The sequence below is a fragment of the Amblyomma mixtum genome, chromosome 4 (assembly GCF_055824585.1).
Source record: "Amblyomma mixtum isolate Tamu chromosome 4, ASM5582458v1, whole genome shotgun sequence".
Taxonomy (NCBI): Eukaryota; Metazoa; Arthropoda; class Arachnida; order Ixodida; family Ixodidae; genus Amblyomma; species Amblyomma mixtum.
The window spans coordinates 156,059,077-156,084,523 of NC_143015.1; the positions used below are offsets into that span (position 1 = coordinate 156,059,077).

The 25,447-nt window shown below is 48.5% G+C and overlaps 1 protein-coding gene across 1 annotated transcript in view; it reads right to left on the reverse strand.

Moving 5' to 3' along the window:
• The window catches only part of mwh (multiple wing hairs), a 230,814-nt gene that overhangs the window by 36,849 nt on the left and 168,518 nt on the right, over positions 1-25,447 (reverse strand). Inside the window, exon 3 of the mRNA XM_089541011.1 lies at positions 4,779-5,011. Coding sequence (XP_089397137.1) covers positions 4,779-5,011 — 233 coding nt within the window. The remainder of the gene's footprint in view (positions 1-4,778; positions 5,012-25,447) is intronic.

Consider the following 25,447-nt stretch of genomic DNA (forward strand, 5'->3'; position numbering starts at 1 on the left):
AAAAGTAAACATATATACGTGAAGGACGACAGAGCAGCGCAAGGGCTTCGTGCTGTTCAACGACATGACGTGTGTGAGAAAGGAAAACAGGAAGTTGAAGGCTAGGAAGTTGAAGGGGGGGGGGGGGGGGCATAAGCGGAGACAATGAGTTCGCCATTAGGGGGTGCGCCGTCGCCAGTGTTTTTAGGGTTAACAAATGGAGGGGAACTACGGCGAATGCCGCGGTAGGGCGCACTGTCTGAGGGCTCAGACGGAAGACAAAAGGTTCCGTGCGGTGATTTATAAGCGCGTCTAGCAGAGCCCGTGCACTTTTGTGTGGAAGTAGGTGAATAGCGACGTATGTTTGGGCGAGGTTCTAAGAGAACATCGCCTGTCAACGATTGGTGCGGTAAACTATAAAGCACGGGAGGTTTACTGTGTCCACGAGGATATCTGAACCATCTAGACTTTTGCGCGTGACTTGGATTCATTTGTTCTGGTGACAGTTGTTGCGTAGCGCAAGTTATTTGTACCTGTGCCAAACTGCCCGGTTCTGTACAATGCGAGTGCCACGGGAAGAAAAATGTATGGAGAGAGCGATATCTTTACCGAAAAAAAACGCACAGTGCAGCATGATGAATTAAGATCTGTCAAGAAGGGGGTCACGAATGCGTGATGCAGTGGGTCTTGGCTAAACCTTTGTTTTGAAATGGGAATGATTCCGGGGAAATCAAGGACGGTTCACGGTCGATTAAGAACATGAGCCATAGTGCCAGATGTAGGCCACAAGGCTGAAAGATACATGACCGTTCGGTATGGGTCAACTCAAGACATATCCGCTGCGTCTGCCCAGAGTATGGGTGCTGGGTCTGCCTACTGCTGTAGTATCCCGCAGAGCCATGCATTTATGATGTCACGCAGTCATTCTTACGGGTGCTTTCAAACATATACTGGCGATATGTTTCTCCCCAGTGACGTCGACACCACCGTCGGTCGAATTAACGTCGACTGAAGTTCAAATGCCTTTTCTGGCATCTAAAATTAGGGACCTCCTGCGCAAGCAGCGGATACCCTATCCATAAAAAAAAATTCCCTAATCTCATCTCCCCATGTTACTATCAAGCTGCCTCCGGCTATTCCTTTCTTCCCTTGGAGTCCACTCTGTTGCAAGAGACAGCTGGTTAACTGTCGTGCTCGCTGCCTGCACGGCACAAGTCCATTTCTGTTATTTCTTCCAGCTACAGATACCAACTTTTAATTTCTTCTGTAATTCACACTGTTCTCTTACTGTCTTTAAATTCTGCACCAGTAATTTGAATGCAATAGCAATACAGTGCCGTCCGATGGCACGAAATTCGCTGATCAGTCCAGAGAGGTCACGCGATCTGGTGACGTCATCACAAACTGCCCACCGGGTTGTGAGCAACCTAGTTCTCAAATTCGCATATGATGCCCTTAAACCTCATTGTACTCAAGTTGAAGGGGGCCGGCGATTACTTCCTTATAGCCTTAACTTCGTTATAGGCCGCGTTGACCGAGCTTCCAAGGAGAATCGTCATTCCTTCGTTACGTCCATTATTTCGTTATAGCGAGATTCGACTGTATATGAAAATGTCGGCACCGTCACAGCACAGCGGACGCCTGCTACTGAAGCCAACAATCCGAATATGGTGGTTGATGGATCAACAGGTGCAAAAAAGGTTGCGCAAACACACACTGAAGTTCAGAACAGTAGCTGCGATAAATGTGAAATTTAGTGCTGTTGCATTCCACTCGTAAGGAGACTTACTATATTTTCTTCTATTCTCCATCAATCGCTGAGCGAGAGAAAGGACAGTTACCTGAAAATAGCCAATATCCCTCACCCATATCCCTCAAGAGTAAAGTATACAACAGCTGTATCTTACCGGCACTCACCTATGGGGCAGAAACGTGGAGGCTAACGAAAAGAGTTCAGCTTAAGTTAAGGACATCGCACCCAACTATGGAAAGAAAAATGATAGGTGTAACGTTAAGAGATCGGAAGCGGGCGGAGTGGGTGAGCGAAAAAAACGCGGGTTGATGACATCCTAGTCAAAATCAAGAGGAAGAAATGGGCTTGGGCAGGGCATGTAATGCGAAGGCAAGATAACCGCTGGTCCTTATTAAGGGTAACGGAGTTGATTCCAAGAGGAGGCAAGCGTAGCAGGGAATGGCAGAAAGTTAGGTGGGCGGATGAGATTGAGAAGTTTGCGGGGATTCGGTGGCCGCAACTGGCGAAGGACAGGGTTAATTGGAGAGACATGGGAGAGGCCTTTGCCCTGCAGTGGGCGTAGTCAGGCTGATGATGATGATGAAAATAGTCCCAACGTGCTTGATGGCAGTTTAGGAGTGGTGAACAGAGTCTCGTCTATACTGTTGCGTACGGTTCCATCTCTTCTCGTTGTAATCGAAACATAACCTAGTTCCACGCGTGTTGTCAAGCAAAATTAAACTCCAAGTATACTAATCCCCTATTGGTCCTTACACTCAAGACCTGCCAGCTCGTACACAAGCGGATGTGTGCCAACAGCTAATCGCCGCGCTCGCCTCGTCCTGCACGTCGCCCTTTAAATTTAGCACGGCACAGGGGAGTAGTCAAAACTCGCCACCGCTTATACATCCGCTGTTGCGTTACAGTTTCCACAGCGTGTCGTAACAAGCTTCCGCTTGCGCATTTATTCATTCATAGTACCTTAAACCGGTCCCAAAACGGCATTGAGTAACAAGGGGAGCATGGGCGGCTATAACAACGAATGCCCCGTTCCGTATCGCATAACCGCGTACACACCCGCTGAATCCGAATGACATCGATACGAGCGAAGTGCATATACATGTTTCTATTCGTTTTTTGTGTGTGTCAGCGTTCGTCAGCGTATACTCAAGCGTAGAACAGCACTGCGACCCAATTTCCTTCCTCTTTCCGCACCCTGAGCCCTGCACTTTCGTTTTTCTTTCCCACGCCGGCAAGGGAGGCGGAAAAGACGCCCCCGGGCTCACTTCTTGAATGAGAGAGCCGGAACGAGGATGTCCTCGGCGTCGACAGCGCCTCGGGCCAACTATGCGCTTACGCGTTCGGCCGAGCCAGGAAGGAATTAAGGCGTACAGAGGGACACCGGGGCCGCATTTTCGTGTATACGGACTGGCCATCGTATAGCCGCCGCCAAAGAGGCGTTCAGAAAAGGAAAGCTGAAGAAGGGAAGTCGATTAGAGAGGTTTGCAGGCAGACTCGGTGGACGTAGACTCCAATAGGAGAAAGCGTGCGCATTAACGGAAAAGATGTGTAAGCAAGGACTATCCGCAGGCGAGCCTCCCAGAGCTCCAGGAAACATGGAAAGGATGTGGTCCTCGAATAAAAGACGACGGAGTGGTGTCTCGAAATGCTGCTGTACTCTTCTGTACGGCAATTAGTTTATTTATGCTTTTCTTACTAGCGGCGCAGGAAAGTTTTGCTCGCGATAGCAACGCCTCTATTACGGCTAAGAATTTAGAGGGATAACGGCCTACCCTTGAAGGTGCGGTCCATAAATCAACAAGTAGCTGGCGCGGAAAAGATGCAGACCAGTGTCCATACACTCGGCGCGACCAGGAAACGGTATGCGGAAAGTTATTCGGTTTCCGACAAGAAATACTTACAATTTGGTAATTATTGCGTTCATATCTCGAAGACGCATCCAGGATTCCTGGAGGAATGACCTACTGGAGCGGTCTGATTGCAGCGCATGGCCGTTCTGGCATTTCCTATAGTTTCGGCTGAATTAAACATTTGTATGCCCCTGAAAATGCGGCTGATGTAATCATTAGAATCGAATCCGCGACTTCTAGCCCCAATGACGAACCATGTGTGCAAAGCTCCAACATTCGGAAATTTCCGCAGTTGCGGGGAAAATTCCAGGCAGGTGAGAGGACCTAACTAACCGTCTCCACTCTCTTCACTGCGTAGTTTAGGAATTTTTCCATAGTAAGGGAACTACTCCGCATTGACCTGTTTCAGATTCTCCTTCTCATTGATGCTTCGACTTATAGCTTGCTAACAGAACGGCCACCCGGCGCAGCAAGCAGCTCATGGTTAGTGCTCTCGGCTACTGAGCCGGAGGACACGGGTTCAGTGCCGTCCGGTTGGTGTCGTTTCGACGGAGACGCAACTGAAAAGGCGCCCGTGCGCTGTGCGACGCCAGTGCGCGTTAAAGATGCCCTGGTAGTCGAGATTATTTCGGAGCCTTCCGCTAATGTACCTCTTCATTGCTTGCTTCTTACACTTCCTCTTGGTACGACCGATGTGTCCACCGAGTGCAAGACGGTTGCTACGCCATTCCTTTCCCCGTAACCAATTATAAATGCGAGTGTATTATATGGTTCTGTCGCGTCAGCAAAAAGTGTCCGCGAATTTTGTCCGCACGGTTACGTCGTTCTCTGAAGATAAGTGTGTGGAAGTGTGATTGTGACAGAGAGCGTGGGATAAAATGCTGCCATGGGAAAAATGCTGGATTAGGTTTAATTAGGTAATTAATTTAACGCAAAAAAAGCGGAATGAAATAAGACGTCAAAATATCCATGGATGTCGATATAGTACACGGACGCCAGAACAGCCACGGTCGTCGACATAGTACGTGGCTGTTTTGCTTTCGCATTGCTCCAATGCGGGTCGGCGCAGTGATCGCAAAGTTTTCATTGACAGCAGAGCTCGACCTATGAGCGCTGCAGGCGACAGCAACCCAACATTCGCGAGAGCAGGTGGAGAGCGTTTGTCGAATCCGTCCGATAAAAATAAAGCGCAATACCTGCTGTACGAAGACCGTAGGTCCTCCTTGAGCCGTCGCATAAGCTCCGTGAAGTTTGTGAGCTCGACCATGGCGTCCTCCGGACTGAGGGCTGGTTGGTCCCCCCCGCCGGATGACGTCACCGAGCGGCCATTCTGGTGGTGGAGGTGGTGGTGGCTGTTCTCCCTCTGCGTCTGCCGCTTCACGTAGAACACGTAGTCCGTGGCGGTCAGGTACGGCGGCCTCGGGCTGGCCTGCGAGGAGAAAGTACGTATGCAGGTATGAGATATACACGGAGCAATGTATTGGTGGAATCGGAAAAGTGTACACGGTGTTTTGCGTAGGAATCGTAAGTGGAGAACGCATGATTTGATGATTGTCCGAATAACATTCTCAAGCAGCACTAGCAATCGGCCCAATATTGCGAATGGATGGTTTCAATCTACTCCTTTGTACGACCGGCATTTTCCAATGCGTTTCCAATATTGGAACGATTACGTGAGCTGCTTGAATTTATGATTCCCGGACGGATGGACAGGGGGAGGTAATACAATGTTTTTGTATCATGCGGTGCTGTGTGCTAAGAATCTGCATGATAACGTAAGGCATAGATGCGAATTTAATAGATGCTAATTAAATCCAAATAAATCCGGAATTAAAAAGTGTAACATCAGAAACACGAAAGGAGCCAAGAAAATCCAATAACACCCAAATAACACAATATGAGCTTTTATGGGTTGTCCATTGAATCTGCCTGCGAGCGTCTGATTACATTTTCTTCACCTTGATTTCGATTCCTGTCGGGGTTGGGGGGGGGGGGGGGGGTAGGTATGTCCTCTTTGAAAGTCTCTAGTGTTGGAGAATTTCCGTGTATGTGAGTAGATGGTTTCTAAATCTAAGGTGTATCACGTGCGATTCCCGGGGGAGTATACAGCTGGAGCAGAGGAGTTCGGGCCTTCATTCCACTTGATTGATTGATGGGCTGAGGCCCATACTATTGGGAATTCTTTATCACAAGCTGAAATTTCAGTACAGTGCTTCAGCCTTTAGCCCCATAACCATAACCTATTCAGCCTGGGAGTTTGGGCTATTGGGTAAGTCATGTGAACAGGCATACCGCCTAAAGCTCTTTCCGCGATATTTGAATGTTCGCGTCGCTACAGTTGAGCCAACGAGATTGCCACTTTGTCGCCCCGAGAAAAGTTGAAACCCTTTACTTTTGTTTAAAATAAGGGTGAAGTAAGCCTGACTGCACGAAAATGCGATCTTATCTCACTCGTTTTTTCCTACTCTTCTTTTTAGCGCTGATGAGTTCCCAACATATGAACGCTGATAACAGTTGGGTACGGGCCAGCTCAAGCGCAGCTCAAATTCTGAAACTCTATGTAAAATAACTTTAAAGCCGCCGAGTCATCCTAAACCAACGCACTCAATGAACCCGGCGACGCCATCTGGTGTGAGGCGCGCAAGCTTCATGATGATGTTCTATTTGTACATTGCGACACAGGCCTGTCTCAGTTGTGCTCAATGTTCGCAGTGGCTGCCTGCTCCAAATGCCGGTGAAGACTTCGGCGTGACAGGGGTCTATTACATTTGTTGCCTCCTGTCCGAGCGCACTTGACACTCGCCTGCTGGGCGTCATTAGGATTAGTGTCGGCTACCTTCTCGTAACCCACAGTTCGATTGCCGGCCAGCCTGAGAACTTCACCACGCGGCCACTTCCGCGGAGTGGGACCCGAGAATGCAAATCGCGATACCAGATGGCGGTGGTGAGACATAGCGCAAGGGCCGTGTCCCTCACGAACACGGGGTGGGATACGCGAAGCGTGGTATTTCCTTATGGGATTCCGGAGAGCAGTTATCCGAAACGTCTCTCCCATGTACGTACTACGCTGACCCGCACACCAGGGCGCGTTTAATTAGGGCTGGGTGCAGTCCGGCGCTGAAATGTGTTATGAGGGCTGAAGGGAGGGGCCTGGACGTCCTGCGAGATTCGATGGCGTGTACACCTAGCCGTGAGAATGGGACGCATGCATTGGGGGCCTATGAATAACACTCATTTCTTGAGGACCGCTCTCTACACTGATGCATCGGTGATGGTAAGCCGGACGCCATAGTGGCGGGCCTATAGGGAAGTCTTTTTTGTCCCTGCTGCCTTTAAAAGTGCTCGCATATTTTCAGCGGTCAGGATGACCAGGCCACGGGTTCTTTGGTGCCTCGCTTTGCCTTCCTAACTAGCAAAAAATAAGACTGATCTGTCCAAACCAACAAGGGAATTGAAATAATAGGGGAAAAATAGCTAGCTGTCTTCAAAAGAAGACATTGGTATGACGCACTGATAAGGGAAACTCTAGAGCATAAATTAACATAAAGAAGATAAGGATGATAAGGATTTATAAGGAAGTATTTGTATATATTAGATAGATATATAGATTCTCGTTTTTGATGTTTTCGTCCTCCAATAAAGAAACAGTACCCACCCAATATGCAGGGAAGATTGTCAACACTTGTGTGGGGACGTCCTGGGGGTCAAAATATTTTGCGACGAAGCATCTGAATGCGATATACTGACTAGTTAAAGTAACGAGTGAATTAATTTAAGCGAGAGAAATGGACACGGGACTAACGAAGAGGGCTTTACGTGCATTAAATACACGTGTACGATCCTTGCCCACCGACCAGAATAACATTGTATACTACGAAGCTACGCTAGAGAGTAGGAAAGTGCTTGGAGGTAGCCCTACAAGTACTTCTAACTTAAAGATAGGAAACAGCCGCTAGGACATTACATTAAAATGCGCTTAGGCTTGACGGCTTTGAAACCCCACCGGAGAGCTTTTGGCGCGACCGCTATCACTGTGTCTCCTTCACAACAGGTGTGCCCAAAAAGGTCCGGAAGTTTTCTATGCAAACGCAGTACTTCGGGAGTTCAAACCGGCTCATTGGTTTGTGTTAACGTGTGCAAATTGACCTTTGAGGGTGACCTTGGAAAAACCGTAAGAAATAAATAAAAAGATGCTGTGACTGGGATTCGAACCCGCAGCGGCGCGAACAGGACAGCTTCGCTGCCCACTGCCCGAGAACACAAGGCTATCGCCGCATTTTTTTATCAACAAGGCACTTACTATACGAGCTTTTGTATGTACAGAATGGGCTATATGCACATATTATTTACAATGCATTCAGCTAGCGGCTGCACTGCACCAGCTTGACAGAAAACACGGCTAAAAGGGCGGAAACAATAGACTCCGTTTAACAGCAGCAACCGGTTCGGTAGAAAGTCTCATTCATCATAAATGTCCCTGAAGCGGAACACACCTCGTGTTAAACTGCAAAACACTGCCGTGCATTGCACATCGTCTTCTTCGTCGACTAATATGGCTGGCAAACTTAAATTCGCACTTTGAGCTATGTGGTGGGAGTGACACAGAGATGTGCGCTGCATACGCTGGCGTGGACAAGGTTGTGGCAGAAACACGTCACTAGAGAAACGCGCGTTGGCATTGACAACATCGCTGTAGAAACGCGGCATTGGGGCATAGGCCGCCAGTGTAGATTGGGTAAATTGGCACTGACGATGAAAAAGTTGAAGACGCGCATAACCGGCTCCCCGGGTCAGTGGACACCTCAATCGGCCTGTCAGGTACGTGGCGGTGGTGCCCAGCTGTAAAAAAATTCGCAGTGACTTAGCTCTGGTTAAGCCTGGATATACAAGCGAAAAGCTGCAGTTATGCTTTGTTTGACGTCATGGCTGTCGCAGTTCGCGCACAATGCACTGGGAGCACCACGATAACGGTGTAGATTTTGAGCCAACTGCCTCGCTGCCACTTCTGGGTCTTCTTTTCTTCCTTCCATGATGAATGTCTGCGCATCTTTTATGGCCGCCGCCGCCGCTCACGCGTTATCGCAACGCCTTGCGAAAGAACCTTCTCTTGGGACTGCGACGGAGACCGCGCGGCAGCGGCGAAGGGTAAACCGGTGGCGAGGAGGAGAACGGAGGGGGTGGCGAGGAGGGAAATGGCGCGCCACGGCGGCGCCCAGGGGTGGCCCACGCGAAGCGCGGTGTTGACGAGCCTAGTGAAGCTTTCCGCTTCAAAAACTGCCTTCTCATAATATTTCGTACTTGGCAATGCTAAACCTCCAGCCTGTTTCTTTTCCTTTCCATTTTTAAGTTCACCGCTTAGACGACTTGAGCTATCTCCGCAGTATGTATACGTCCGACAGCAGCTCTGTACAGTGCCCTTTTCGGACACCCGAAAGCCTGCCCATGCGCAGAGAGAGTCGTAGTGGGCTAGCGGTGCGATGGCCTCCAGGCGTCCTACGCACGCGAGGCCCTCATCGGCACCGCGCTCCCTCGGAGGCTTGCGGCGGCTACTCCCCCCCTCCGCCCTCGTGGGAACCGTGTCACTCTGGACTCTGCTCGCGCGCGGGGAGGCACCGCGGGGGTGAGTAAGGAAGAGACCGCCACCGCAGCACAGCCCGTACGGTACACACACCCCGCTGGGGGCCGTGTCCGAAGTGGTGGTGTGAGCGTACGCGACCATGTAGGGGGGGGGGGGGGGGGGCGTTGAAAAGAATAGCTTTGCGGGAGACCGCAAACACTTGGAAGACAAAGAGAGAAGGAAGAAGAAAACACGACGGCTACTAAGCAAGCAGGCAGAACAGAAAGGAGGGAAGGAAGAGAACAAACAGAAAGACAGAAGGAGGGAAGAAAACATGCACATAGAATGACGAAAAAGAAAGAAAGAAAGAAAGAAAGAAGGAAGAAGGAAAGAAAGGAAGAAAGAAAGAAGGAACGAAAGAAAGAAGGCAAGAAAGAAAGAAAGAAAGAAAGAAAGAAGGAAAGAAAGAAAGAAAGAGAGAGAGAGAGAGAGAGAGAGAGAAAGAAGGCAAGAAAGGAAGAGAGAGAAAGAAGGAAAGAAAGGAAGAGAGAGAAAGAAACGCGCATTAAGATATAGAACAGAAAAAAAACAGGGAGAGAAAGAACAAAGATTGAAAGGAAGAAAGCAAAAAGGAAGGCAAGAAAATAAAGACAAAGGAGGCGAACTAATAGAAAGGCGAAAAGAGCTGGAAGCTAAGGAAATGCGGGGAAAAAGGTGCACGAAGGTTGCATTCTTTCGCGATGCATCGTACGGAGGGCGGTGGAATCTCTCGCTTTAATGGTCCAGGTCACGCATGGTGCGATACGGGCCCACCACGCCTGCGGATCGGAGCACGCCCAGTGTGTACATCGCGCATATACGCAATTACGAAGGGGAGGATTTCGTCCCATCCGCGGAGACCTCCGCTTCGTGGAGACTTGCTGCATCGATGGGGGTTGACTTCACACTTATCTTGCAGCCAGGCTTGTCGGGCTAATCAACATCACCTATAATCATCAAGCTATAATCATCAAGCTGGTTAAGGCAACTGCATGCCAAATGATTAATTCTTCCCTTCATCTTCAAATATCCAAGTCCTGTGCCAGCCGTGGCCACAATAGAGCATGAAATCTCCGAAGCTCATTTCCACACCTCGATCTATCTCACCTTCCTGACCTATTATTATTTTGCTAATCCCGATTCGTTCCAAGCGTGACCACCACTAGTAAAAGGGGAGCGTTCACTCCAATGACAATCCAGGTTTGTTCTAAGCGTGACCATCGCTAGTAAGAGGGCAGCATTCACTTCAGTGCCAATCCAGATTCGTTCTTAGCGTGACTATCACTTGTAAAATGGGAGTATTCCCATTAATGCCAATCTCGGTTCGTTCTAAGTGTGATCATCACTCCATGCCGAGCACGTTCCGCAAAAATGTCAGGCACGCGGCGTCTACGTTGCTAGAGAAGTTTACGCTCTAAGTTTCCTTTTTTTTTTTCAAGCCCGCATTCATGGAACAACCATGTTCGTTCTGGTCATCCGGTTAACAGGTGTTTGCCACCTGCCGCGGTGAGCAGGTTGTGATGACGTCACAACGTCACGTGACCTAGTGGCAAGTGGACCACCTGCTTTTCCGCACACAACTCCGAAGCCGCTGAGGACGCCAACGACGCCAGATTTTCCGAAGAACTGGCGCTGTGACTGATATGCATATAAAGGACGACTGCAGTAAAGGTTGTGTCACGTATCTACCGTGGATTCCTTGTGGTGCAGACGAACACAACGCACAGTGTTCACTCGATATACCACTATAAGCACACAGTATATCATGAATAACAAAGCATAACCATGATAAACAACGATGTAAACCATGAAAAACAATGGCCATAAAGGGCTGGCGCACCTAATTGACATTTGGCCTGACTAAGCAAATCGACCGTCATTTTTCTGTTCTCGGTTCACGAAGCCCTCCTCTCGCCCTCGAGCACACATCTCTCGTAAAGGAAACATTTACTAATTACGGCTTCGAACGGTGTCACAAGCAAAAAGAACCCCGCCCACGACGAGCAGCTATTTAGGCGCACAATCAGTGCGTTCTCGTAGATCCGCGGCAGTGAGCACAAAAAGCGAGAAGCGAAAACATGAGCTTGAGCAAAAACTTTCAATTGGTGTAGTAGTAGCCAGTTCTATTAAATACAACATATCATTATTCTAGCTAAAATGACGAGGGAGAAATGAGTTTGAGCGGGACATATACTGCAGCTGTAGCGAGAGACTGACATTAGTCAGGCGTCCGTGCCTTTTTGTCAGCCTCTTAGACAGATTCGTACAGTGGTGAGCAGCCTTGTCTAGAGCGCTCGGGCGGTGCACTTCCTTGCAAACAAATCCAGATTTTGTGGCAGCCTCTAGGGTCCAGCTGCAACGCTTGCACGGAAGTAGCGCCCGATAGCCTCGTAAACAAAGCAGGCACGAAAACATTGCCCTGTAATGAGGGGCTGCTCTCTAATTTCGGTTTTTGTTACCAAGTGCGCACTGCTCAAGCGCTCTAGACAAGGCTGCTCACCACTGTACTTTTATGCCTTGTCTGCATGAAACAAACAATCAATGCAATTCAATTCAAAAAGCACTCACTTAGCAAAAGGCTAGCAGTGTCAGCACCAAGGAGACGGGAGCACTATAGAATACGACACCGAGGCCAATATATTGTTCACCCCTGAGAAAGTGCCTCACATAGCTAGCTATTGCTAAAAAACGGGTTAAGCAGAACGAACGCTTTCGGGGCTACACTGTGTATATATACCAGTCTATATGTGGCGCCATTCGACCGAAGGAAAAGTTTCTTCAGCACCGCCTCAGGAGCCGCTGCCGTCCGGTCCATTGTTCGCCGTTCCACGGAGCCTGAGATTACGTAGGTGTGTCCTTCTCGACGGAGAAATAAAGGGGGAGTCGCAGAGGCGCCGCTGCTTGAAATGGAAGGGAGACGGGATACGCCACTCGAGCAGTACGGCTCGACCCGGACGTATGCCTCTTCCTGCACGTCACCGGACTCTGCCGTATTGGGGAATGCCAAGAAAAGGACCTATTCCGAGAAGGACCACTGGAATCCAACACCACGGCATGGACTGCAGCTTCCTATTTTCATTAGAAAGCTTAGCTTTGGACAGGTAGAACCTGCCATTTGTCTAAAGGGGGCGCTGTATTTGTTAGGCACTTCAGTACAACTTGGGTTGGGCCTAGTTGGTACATGATGTTGTGAAGGTGTAGGTTGCGCAACTACGGGACGAACCACGTAGAAAAGACACAGAGGCACACACAAGCGCTTGTGTGTGTCTCTGTGTCTTTTCTTCGTGGTTCGTCCCTTGGTTGCGCAACCTACACCTTCACAACATGTCAGGCACTTGTTTAGGGCAAGACGATTTCTTAACTCCTTGTGCTCTCGCTCTACTATCAGGGTCTTACTAGAGTACCGTTTTGCCACTGCTATAAGAACGACGCATACCGCACTGTAACACTCCCATGGTCGTCCGCCTCTACATGGTTGAAGTATCCGTCCGCCAGTAGTGGCCTGGTAAGTTCCCTATACTGGTAGCATCAAAGAACGAGACACCTCAGGCGAATTCATGCAGCTCACGAAACCACAACTATATATGCTAGCGGACAACTTTCTGTGGCAGTGCAGCTAAGGCTAGGCGGGCAAGCGATGGATGCGGGCTTCTATCCACTGCGCCAAGTACTTCGACCCGTAAACGAGCATTTAGCCGCCCTACAAGCGCTATTCCGCCTGTTTTTGTCAGAACGCTTCGGTCGCCGACACTGTCCCAAGCAGCACAGGTAATCGGGCCAATATGGGGATTGGAAGGTTTCAATCTGGTCCTATATAGGACTGGCTTTCGCCAATATATTCCCAATATTGGGCCAATCTGCTGCGCTCGTGGGGATGCCGTGAAAGCCCCTTTCTTTCCGGCAGCTCCAGGGGTCGTTCAGTGGTTTCGCGCAACACGGTGGTGGAATCTTTTGTATAACCTTGTCGGCATTGTCAACTTTGTCTTCAGAACTATATTCCGGAGCGGAATGACTCTTGCGCTTTGGTTTTCCAGCCTAGGCTGCAGTGCCACAGAAAGTTGTCCGCTATAGTATATCTATGAGAACAACACCTCGCTCGAACTGCTGAACCATACTCATTGTCCAGAGCAGCCCAATATACGCGTAGCGAACAAGGAGAAACCACTCTTCGCTCTCCTAAGACAAGGCAACGCGATAGACGGGCACGCGGTGAAAGCGAGAATGACCCTTTTCCTTGCGAAGGTCTCGGCTGAGGCCATTTCCTTAGACACTTCGGGCGTTTCCTTGTTTTTCATCTGAGGGCTCGTCCAATTGGAACGTATTGGCACGAGTTCATTTGCCTCGCCGCTGTCTCTAAAGCTGCCAGACCTTTCCCGTTCCCCAAGAGTGAACAGGCGAGAGCAGAAAGCCGTGATCTCCAGTAGAAAGTACAGAACTTACAGTGTAAAGCTTCAGCTGGAGATCATCTTCATATATAGTCGGATAAAACTCAAGAACGAAGCGGCTTTTCCCCGCCTTAAGGACCCCTCTTCCAGCCAATGGCGTCGGTCGGTTCTCATGAATCTGCTAGATTGAAAATGCAGGAGCGGTGTGACAATTCAGGGAGTGGACTATTTATTCCCTTTCATCTGCCAATCCCTGCATTTTCATGGAAGAAGGTTGATGAGAATCGGCCGACGCCATTAGCTGGAAGGGGGTCTTTTGAAGGGGAACAGCCATTTTGTTCTTGAGTTGTGTCCGACTACAGCATGTTTAAAGGGAAACTGCATAGGTTTTACAAAATCAACGAGCTTAAAGGGCAACTGCAGCACTTTTTTGAGAATTTCGCGACATTCAAGGATACAGATCTTTATAGGCTGCAGGTAAAGCATGCCAAGTGTTTTTTCACTAGCATTTAAAATAGTGACGTAATCGACGATTGAATTTTGCTCTTCTCCTCTATGCACCGGAGAAGTGCAGGGAAACTCAGCGTGACGTCATGGAAGGTATGATTTCAAATTACCGCTGTCGTCAGCCACACCCTGCCCTGACGCGTTAGACGCTGCCAAACAACTCTCGGCAGGGTTCGCCTTCGGTGGCGTTGGTTTTTTTCCTTCAAAGCACGCGTTTGTGCGTTGGAAATGTACCCATACCTTCGATGACGTCATCATGCGCCCCCCCACTTGGCGTTGTGCGCTGCGGAGAAGCTGGAATGGCGTCCGGATTTTAATCGGCGATTACTTCACTATTTCAAGTGCTAGCCCAAAAAGACTTCGCATGCTTTACCTCCAGGTTTCACACATTCGACCCTCTTAAGCTCGTTGATTTCTAAAACCTATGCAGTTTCCCTTTAAGTGGATCGAATGTGTGAAACTTGCAGGTAAAGCATGCGAAGACTTTTTGGGCTTGCACTTGAAATAGTGAAGTAATCGCCGATTAAAATCCGGACGCCTTTCAAGCTTCTCCGCAGCGCACAACGCCAAGTGGGGGCGCATGATGACGTCATCGAAGTTATCGGTACATTTTCAACGCACAAACGCCTTCTTTGAAGGAAAAAAACCAACGCCACCGAAGGCGAACCCTACAGAGAGTTGTTAGGCAGCGTCTATAGAGTGAGGGCAGGGTGTGGCGGACGACAGCGGTAATTTGAAATCATACCTTCCGTGAGGTCACGCTGAGTTTCCCTGCACTCCTTCGGTGCATTGAGGAGAAACGCAAAATTCAATCGTCGATTACGTCACTATTTTAAATGCTAGTGCAGAAACACTTGGCATGCTTTACCTACACCCTAAATATATTTGAATCCTTGAATATCGCGAAATTCTCAAAAAGTGCTGCAGCTGCCCTTTAAGAAATTGCGCAGACCGAGTTAGAGGCCGCTGTTGAAGGGCGCGTTTAGAAATCGAGAATGCATTCGTCAACGCGCAAAGAACACAAGTATCGGTAAAGAAAGAGGCAGGAGCAACAGAAAAAATGAAGAACATGTCGGAAAGTTCGTCTCATTTTCGCAGGTCTGTGCGTGTGTTTATTGCGTGCCTGGCACAGTTTGGCCACACTTCTACGGTGTCGGGTTCGTTTTCTGAGCGCTATAAATTGCACTGCTCTTAATAGGAGACAAATTTACAGACAAGAAAATCCTTGAGACCTGACTGTTAGCTGAATTGAGATGCATATTTGTTTATATGGAAGGTTACAAGAAGTGATGCGAAAAATGCTGACTAAGAAGGAAACTATGTTAGACAGTGCAGCGTTATACTGAACAACCTTTGCATGTCGGGCATTCTTGGACAAAAATTTCGGATACTCGAGTACTGTATGGTAGTGTTACGGAAATATTATAAGTAATGGTCCATTCTTCTGATGCGTAGCACAATCTTTCTTTTAAATGCGTTTTCGTCGCTCGCATCGAGCAGTTAAGTATGCCATAGAAAACAAATGGGACACGGTTTTGCCGACAGCAAGAACATGACTCGAAAAAATAATGCAAGCCTGCTTTCGGAAGATCTGCTGATATATTGATTTTTACAGTGAAATATTACAATATATGAACAAATTTTGTTCATAAACTCTTTCCCGTTGAAAAATTCTTTCGCCCAGAATTCCTGGGAACGTTCAGGGTCGTTGTGCCGTAATTATAGGTGACCTAGACCGAGTTATCATTTTATGTGTTACTTGAAACTAGCTGGTCCAGTAAAGTTGAGCCTGGAGTCATTCACAAAAGTCTGAAGGCAATTAGAGACAGTGCAAGTACCCAGGAATGCGCCAGAAATGTCGCAGAGTTCCAAAGAAAAACTACTTAAATCGTTCCGCCACAACATCTAAGATATAGATGTTAAGATATGGAACGGAATAACATATGCTGTCGAGGAGGGCCAATGAACAGAAGAAGATTAAGTGTTCACTCAATCTTTACTTGTCTTTATCTTGATCACATCTTGGCATACTTGGGACACTCCACAGTGCAGACGCGATTATCCTTGCGCACAAATCCGCTTGTAGGAGGCTACCTGCCGCCGCTGCATTACCATGGTTTCGTAACTGACAGAAGTGGCATATCTCTCGCGATGTCGTTTGTATCGGACGTCATTTATTAAACGCAGGCTGTGACACGCCCACAAAAGACTAGACCGATGTATACGTAATTGATGTAATGATTTTTTTTATCTCTTCTTTCCAGTATCGTTTCTTAGGCAGCCGCTCAATGCTTTCTAGAGCCCCGCTGAGAGCTTTGCGGTTGGCGGCTTTCTTCCACTCACACGAGTGGGGTAAACAGAGCGATTAGTAAGAGGCAACTCCCAGACACGTATGGCATGGATTACAGATTGATTCAAAACATCTTTATTTGTTCAATATTTTCAGAACATGTGGGTGGGCCGCCTAGTCCGGTAGTCCATTGGCTGCTGCTGCTGCGGTGGCCCTCCCCACCAGCCAGTGCTGACGGTGAGGATCATCGCTGGGCAGAATAGCCTCCCACTGCTCCTCCGAGGGGTTGGGAATGGGGTCAACTAAGGGATTAAATTGGCATGCCCACATCACGTGGTAGAGGGTAGCTACCTCTCCACGGTGTGGGCACTGCGGAGAGTATAGTGTAGGGTACCACTGGTGTAACTTAGCTGGCGTTGGGTATGTGTTGGTTTGTAGTCTCCTAAGGGTGTTCTCTTCTAACTTATTGAGGGATTTGTGTGGTGTTGGGTACTCCTTCCTGGCTGTTTTGTATGGCGCGAGGTTGTCAGCATTCACTGCTAAAGCTATTAGGTCGTGGCATCCTTCATGGTCATCAGGGAGAGACGCCCGGTATAGAAGAGCTCAGGCATGCCTCTGAGCGGCTTCGTTTCCTCCTGGTAGCTCCAGGTGACCGGGAACCAGATGACTGAGGCTGGTGTAGCCACTTTGCAAACGGTGTCTGCGCTCGAGAGAACTGGTGCCGCATTCCAAGGAGCTTTGATTTCACATGGCAGTTCGACAAACGTTTCTATAATTGCTGACGTAACACTGACAACAAAAAAATCTGACATTTAAGTGTGACTGCCACTGTGACTCGCAATGAGGAAAGTTCCTAGGCGTAACAACTGAAGCGGTACTGGCGGTGGTTAATTAGAATATATGCGTGAATAATGAAGGGTGCAAGAATTATTTGATTTTCTAGAGTCGGGACTAAAAGAAGCCGCCCTTTTCCTCACAGCTTCGTATTCGCGCTGCCATTGCACCATAGGGCGCACTTCTGGTTAAAGAGTTCGAGAGATCCGAGCGGTTACTTTTAATTGGTAATAGAACGATCAAACGTGACCACAGCGGTAATCGTTAATGGTGTCTGGCCAAAGAATAGGCAATCCAAGCAGCTGGAAAAGGTTGTACTCTTTTGATATGCCCTTTGGACTTTACTGGGCCTCTCTTTGTGGCACGTTCGCTATGCGGGCGATCCAGAGCAACTAGAATCAAGGCAATTTGTAATACAAAGCAATCATTTTCATTCTATTCTATTCCATCCTAGTCATCCGCCGGGCTAAGTGGCTGATGGCACGAAGATAAGTGTGTCCCAGCCAATAGCCAAAGGCAAAGGGAATAGCTTCAGAATAACATTGGCATAGAATCCTTGTATTATTCAACCACAGCCTCTATTTATCGCTAGGCGGATTGAGAATTAAAATCAAATCGTACGTTGCTCAACAACCTTTCCTCTATTCGGCAGGGCGGCCATTATTGCCTCAAAACCCACCTAGGCGATTACATGTTCACCCACGCGATGCCGACCTCAAAAAACGAAGAGCTCTCTCATCATCTCCGCGCCCCGAAACAAAAGGGGGATCACTAAACAACGCCAAGACTGCCGAAGCTCGAAAAGAAGCGGTGAACCCCGAAACCTTTTGTTTCTAGCGGGCTCACGAAGGAGAGGGAAATGCCTCTGGTCTTCTTCTCTCACGTATTATACAGCCTTCTTACCCGCCTATCCTCAGAAGCAAAATGAAATAGAAGTTAAAAAAAAAACGCTACGTCACGGGGCAAAACAAAGTCGACATTGCTTCTTTTTTCCCACGGTTTCTCCGGCGCGCGCGAGTCTCCTTTAAAGCTCCGCTCAAACTCGCCTCTGCATTGAGTGTGTGTATGCAGGGATGACCACTGTTGTCCGTAGAAAGTGGGATGACGTGATGTGGTCCACTTCCATAAAGGAAGCAACGAACAAGAAATGAAAGAAGGAATAGAGAAAGATGAGTTGGGGAACAGGTAGAACAAAACGACCGCAGAAAGAACGGAGCTATTAGGATGCCTCGTACATGTACGGAATAAGCGAGCGCCCGTACGTAGCTTCGAGGCTCTACGAATTGCCGAGCAATGGGGAGAGGCAGGCAGGGGAGGAAGCAGCACATCCTATACGGCCGCAACAGACAGACGTGCACGGATCGTCCGCTTAACGTACACGTACTACGCATTGGCTGTATGTACGGGACGCGTGTGGTCGTTCCTGCCGGCCTTATAGGTGGACGGTGGGCGTCTTGATGATGGCTCCACCACGGGACCACTCCCTGGCAATGTGAGCGCTCGCTCGCGCGTGAACTTTCTGACTCCGAGCAGCGGCCAAAGCAGCTACAACGACGGCTTGGACGAGGGAGTGGCTATTCTAGGTTGCGTCAGGAAAATTCCCTGCCACATCTCCACCCCCAACCCCCCCCCTCCTTTCTTCAAGGCCCCCAACGTTCCGCCTTCCAGTGACCATCGCGGCCGAACGGTCTACGAAGATGAACCGGAGAGCACTTCGCGATAATGAGCACGAGAACGTGGCGGTTGTGCGCGTGTGTGGGAGGCTGGAAGCGGGCCTCTGGGATGTATATGCATGCTTTCATTCGTCTATACATACGTATAAGCGCGGTAACGGCACATTCATCCACGTGGTATTCGGGAGCGTGCGTGCGCGCGCATACGTAACATCTCCCGGCCCGCTCATGGATGTATGTATATACACGCGCGGTGTATGCCCGTGTGGGGGAGAGAGAGGCATGATGGAGAGATAAATTGCCGTGCGAAAGTTTCGCTTCGCTCCGGACCGCGGCTCTCTTCGTTGAGTGACGACGACGATGGCAACAGCGGCGCGGAACAAAAGATGGCGCGGTTCGCGTAATGAGGACGGATGGGCAGGATGCCCCGAAGCTTCGAGTCTCGCCTTACTATAGAGTGGAGTTGTAGTACGGTCGAAGATGGGACGCGGGAATCACGGAGGGCAACATAGAAGAAGATAGGGGCGCAGCATCAGACGAACATCGAACAAGGGCTAGAAGACGGTACCCTTAACAGGCACGCGTTCTTTTCGTGCCGGAATCCCTTGCAACTTATGTTTATGCCTGATATCCGAGCCGGCCTGGCATGCATCTACTTAGACTTAAATCTCAATATTACTCGAGCAAGTAAGACCACCCGAGTTTGGACTACAAAAGGCAGGAGACCTCAGAAATCAAAGTCTGAAATATAACGGAAACGACACACGGTATGTCTGCAGTTAAGCCTTGTTATAACGAAGTCATACATAGAGGTGCTTAAAGAGTTTTGCTTCTGCTTATTGCTGAGAGGTATTACTGGGGAATCGCTGTATGCAATGTACGTTTATACAGAAGTCACATTTTTTTGGTTTTGCCCTCGACAGTTATAGGAATGGTCTATAGGCTTTCTATTAACTTCTCTACACTCTAACACCATCCTATAGCTATTTCATTGTGTCTAATCTTTGTTTGGAAGAGCGTAGTTGGGCGAGTCGGTCAGACATTTCCACAAACAGTCGCGAGCCTGCGCTTGTTGTGTTAACGTTCTCGCCCTTGTCTGTGTGTGTGCAGTACCATTTGTTGTGGAAAAGTCTATTCATAGCTTAGAGACGACTGTTTATAGACAAAAAGCTGCTAAAAAGTTATGGCCATAAATCAATAGATTGTGTATAGCCTGGATTTGTATTGTCTATAGAGTAGCAGTCTATAGGATTTGTTCATAGAAAGTCATCAGACTTCATCGACAAAAAAGAACAGTCATAGACTGCCTAAAGAAGTTCTTCTGGTGGTATCTGCCTTGTAAACTATTGTTTTTGAAGGCCAGCGCAGCGCTCCGAATTTAAATAGACAGAGAGTGGAATTGTCGAGATCATTTTATTGCGAAAGCAATAGTACGCTAGGTTTTGAGCCTTCAGCGCGGTCCCAGCGGTAGCCACGGAGCGCCGCACATCGCAGGCAGTAAGAGAGGGGACTGCGTTCACTTCGAGGAAAGGAAAGGCATCTTACCAACTCTGTGGTTTAGTGGACACGTCAATAACACTTTAAGATGATTCCGGCGTTTATTCATGCGCTCTGACAGAGACAGCGTTGTAGACGGCGTTGTAGACTGCTTTGATTTGGAGGAAGGCAAAGGAGCCTTACCAACTCTGTGGTTTAGTGGACACCTCAATAGCACTTTAAGCTGATTCCGGTATTCCATGCAGCACTCCGGCGTTCGCCTTTCACTACTGTAGTCGCTAAAGTTGCTCGTAATTTGCTTTGCAACTTTCCGGGCTTAACCAAGCTAAGCCTCTGCAAATTTTTTCAAACAAAATTTACAACAGAGGGAGGGTTTTCGCTCCATACGCCCGAGCGATGCTTGCGTTCTTCCTTTCAGAGTATCTTTAGGCGACGGCCTGCTCCATCGTACTTTCCGCACTGAGAATTCCAGTCACGCCGTGGCCATCCTTGCACGGCGTCCGGAACGCTACTTGGGTGGGCGATGACAGCAAATGCTCTCTCAAGTGTGGCCCTTATTGGAACTCCTGCTGGTTCTAATTACAAGAGGCGTACAGGCCCTCAACGACAACACCTTCCTGCGTACGTGGAATACGCAGTCGACTTGGGGATGCAGGAATGCACAACACGACATTGAACAATGTTCGGACTGAATCTAGTTGGTACGGCATCACACTGAAGAAACATGACGCGGAAACCACCCTTGTAAAATGGTCTATACATAGTGTATAGACTTCTTATAGACTCTGTTGCATTCCTACAGATATTTCTTTTCGTCTATTCATAGTCTATAGACTGCCTATAGCACTTGTATTGCCTACAGACTGTTCTCTAGATTTCGTCTGTAGAGAAGCTATATACTTTATAGACAGAAGTCTGTTGACAGTCTATAGTCTGTCTAAAAAAATGGCCGGGCTTAGCTTATGGTTAAGCCTAGGATGCGAAGCATACCACCGGTGGAGGCTGCGCGTCCGCAAGCGAGCGCACGAGTTGAGCCCCAGCTTTCACAGCTGTTGTGACGTCATATCACGTGGTGCGCCGATGTAGGTCGAGTGGTAGCTACGCGGCCGCGCGCGGCGCAGCAAGGAAGAGCTCGGTTGTGCGGCTAGTATGCTTCACATAAAAAATTTTGTAAGGGTGGAACCACAAGAAAACAAACCGACTGACAAGTACAAGCTCATCTGCTTCTTTGAGCAGCTTTCGTTTGGTCCGGGAGACCAGTTTGCAAGCGCTTTCCGAGTGCTTTTCTTTTTTGCAGTCGAAAAGCTGAACACCATGTCGGGGCATCTTTGTACTCAAACCAAAGCGTTTCCGGTATTTGAGTCTTGTTTACCAGCCATTAGAGAGGATTGGGATTGAGTTTTGATTTAGTGCGTTCTCTGAAAACCCTCTTCATAATAAGTGCCTTAAAGGAATGCGCTTGTAATATGCCCAGAAAAGGCGCGCAAGGGTGCTCCCACCAACGAAGTACACCAAGAAAGGTGCTAAAAAGGTGCATAAATGGTGTTCCCGCACAGAGCCTAAAGGAGTGTGCTTTGAATGTACACAGGAAAGGTGCTCAAGGTGGTCTTCCACCTACAGTTGTACCGGAAAAAAACACAGGGATGGTTTCTTGAAAGGAGTACACCAAGAAAGGTGTTAAAGTGGTGTATAAAGGGTGTTCCCGCACGTAAATGCGCCCGTAATACTCCGTGCGTCCAGAGTCGACAGGCGCCGTTTCTACACGGCCACTCACGTCGGTCGCGAGACCTTGAAATGTTTCCGACGCCTTTCCGAACCGCTCCGCTCTTTCGCATATCGTCGCGCGATCTACATCGCAGTCCACACGCGCGCGCGTTGGCTCCGCTAAATGTCTCCACGCAGTCTGCCAAGAAAGAAACCGCAGATAACGCACTTACACGGCCACGCTGCTCACTTTGAAGGCTTGTGCCGTCTCGTGGGCCGGGTAAATGGGCGGCCATTACGAGAGCAGAGATAATCCGTGCCAGCGTGTGTAGAGACGGAGGACGTGACCGCGACGTTTTACTTACGCATACGCGCTCCAACGCCTCCGTACAGCTCGTTGACCAGCCGGTTATCTGAGGAATGAATCTACTACGAGGTCAGGAACGGTACTTTATGAATTGGTAACTGCTGGCAAACACTCGAGTAGAGTGCGTCTATAGAAGAAACGTTGCCGAGCTATAAAAGATAGCACGATTTCGTTTATCTGGTTTAAACGATGAGGGAACTATCTTAAACCTTTATGGGCGGCAGTTCAGACTTTTCACACGCACGCACGCAAGCAAGCAAGCAGGCAGGAAAGTAAGCGAGCACCATGGATAAGTGTAGTGCAAAGGAAACAGGACGAGCGCTGAAGTGTATAGGAGAAATAGCAAGCACATATAAATGTATGTAGTACAGTCAATGAGCTGAATGGAAGCACGCGTTTGACTGAAATGAACTGTCGTTCCAAAGTTAGATCAGATGTGTCAGTCAGACATGCCTGAAAGCAATAGGAGATTGTCTCTTACTGATTTTGGTCGTTACTATTTTTTTAATACGGAACAGCCCCCCGAAATATGCGAGGAGGATGGTTCCACATCGAAAAATTTAAATGCTGGCGGTTGGCTCGTCTGGGAACCATACATTCTGTAGTGCCTGAGTTGTGTGTATAACCCTAAAAAAATTCTTTAGACAGTCGGTAGACTTATATGTCTGGAAAGTCTATAGACTTTCCCTAGACAAATACTAGAGGACGTATTCTGTAGGCAATACAAATCCAGGGTACAGTATATAGACATTGTATACATTTATGGCCATACGCTTTTAGTACTGACTTTTGTCCGCAGGTAGTCTGTAGACTGTGACTAGATGGAAAGAACTATCTGTATGAAGAGAATAAAGTGTCTAAAGACCACTTTTGTAAGCGAAGGTTTTCGTTCACTTTTGCCTGTAATAGTCGACAGACTGTGAATATGGAAGGCAATGCAGTCTATAAGAAGTGCACTGGCTGTCGATAGACCGCATTTATAAAGTTTTCGTTTGTGCTTGCCACACTAAAAGACTGAAAAGACTGAGCATGTCGTTACAGTCCCACGTGGCACGTGGGACGGTGACCGATTGTGTCCAGAGTGCATAGTAAACATGCTCCGAGCGCGTTTTAATGCAAATGCTTAAGAGCGCAGTCCCTTCGCAGCCAATATGTGTCCAGCAGCGGGGCAAATCCATATTGGCGGCGGTTGGCAGCTTTCTCCGTAACGGATGTGAGGCATTATTTAGCCGCAACCGCGGCGACAGCTTCGGTACGCCACACCGGCTGGCCCTGTACGCTGACCGAAGGAACTTTAGCCGGCGCATCCCACGCAGCGTGGTCTCTGAACACAGTAAAGCGCGCCTTCCATTTGGCAAGGAGCGCAGTATGCACCATATGGGAGGCGTGGCTGTCTATACGTTTCCGGCGAGCAGTATTTGATTGGGCACTCTTCTGGACGCTAGTAATTAACTTTTTTGCTTGTTTTTTTATTTTCGATGTATAATCGTAGCCGTGGCCGCCAGCTTGAGGGTCAGAAAGACCGGGCTAAAAGAGAAACGACCTCTTGATACAGGACCCCTTATTTCGCAGATATACCCGCATGACCTCCACAGGACCAGCTACAAAACTTAAATTTGGATCCAGTGAAAACCTATACTGAAATTGAAATTCAAAGTTTATTTCTCCGCACACATTACAGTGGAAAAAGGGGACACTGGACAAAAAGCTGCGTATTGCAGCTTGAAGTAGCACCCAGCGTCCCATGAATACAACGACAGCAGTGTGTTTCGCGAACATCAGGCTTAAGGTACGCTTAATAACCCGATCAGAACAAAGAAAGAACAAGGACAACAACAGTGTAACCCTCATCTCGTACACAACACAGTAATGTCGCGATCCCTTGGTGAATGAAAGGTTTATCAATGGCTGCAGCAGGCTGGACCACTAGGCATTAAAGCTCCCCTGACGTCCCGCGGACGTCCCGCAGACGTCCCAAACATCCGCGACACGTCCAGGAGAGTTTCAGTGCCTATTGGGAAGCCGCTTACGTATTGTATGTCTCTATTCAGCTTGTCAAGCGGTGGTACTATAGGGCTAACTTGCAAGCAGCAAAGATGCCTCACAGAGTTTTTCCATAACCAGGAACTTGTCGTCTTTGAGCTATAGGCTGGCAGGAATGCGAAGGGGTTACGATAATCTACAAAAACATGCTTCAGCTACGGCTGCACTCGTTGAACCAAACTGGCGTTGTCTATACAATAGACCCGAGCAAGAGCGGAATGTCTGTTAAAACAGGGGGAGTAAAGTTTGTTACAGCCAAGCCTCACCCGCTAACAAAATAATCAAAGAAGAAAAGACAGAAGGAAAACAAAGTGCAGCTAAATAAAGCAAGAAAAGACGTTAGGCGTTAAGAAAGCATACTAGATAGAACGCGGGAGAAAGAAAGAAAGGAATAAGAAAGAAAAATGCCGTTGAAGGTTGCGCAATTTCTGCGTTCCACGTGGTGCAGAAAAAAAAACGGATATTTTTTTCCCCCCCGCGGTTTATACCCCGTTAACGAGAACGTCCCGGCACCGCGAATGATTGCAGGTATATCGCAAACCAGGATCAGACAGTGCTGGTCGCACGCAGCTATAGGCATCGCTGTATAGCGTACACAATCGCGGAGAGCTCATGAATACACGAACCGGCCCCCCAGGGTAAAGAGAGCGGTGGTTTAAGGGTTCGTCCTACGCGCAGCCATTTCTGCGGTTTTCCTTCCGGCCACGTGTGCGATCGAGATACGTCGTGTATGTGCGCGCGATTATGTACAGACTACGCACCATGTACATACTGCTGGAAGCTTGTATGTGTGTATGTATGTGCTGCGGTGTTGAAGGCGAAGGGGCGATAAGGCGTGATTTACTCCGACGACGAAGCGAGGAGTAAATTGGGGTCCTTGAGCGCCGGCGGTGTTAAATTGGTCCATTTTCACTAAGGCGTTTTTTTTTCCCTCACTTTTTTTCTTTGTTTTGTAGAACGCTTCTTCCT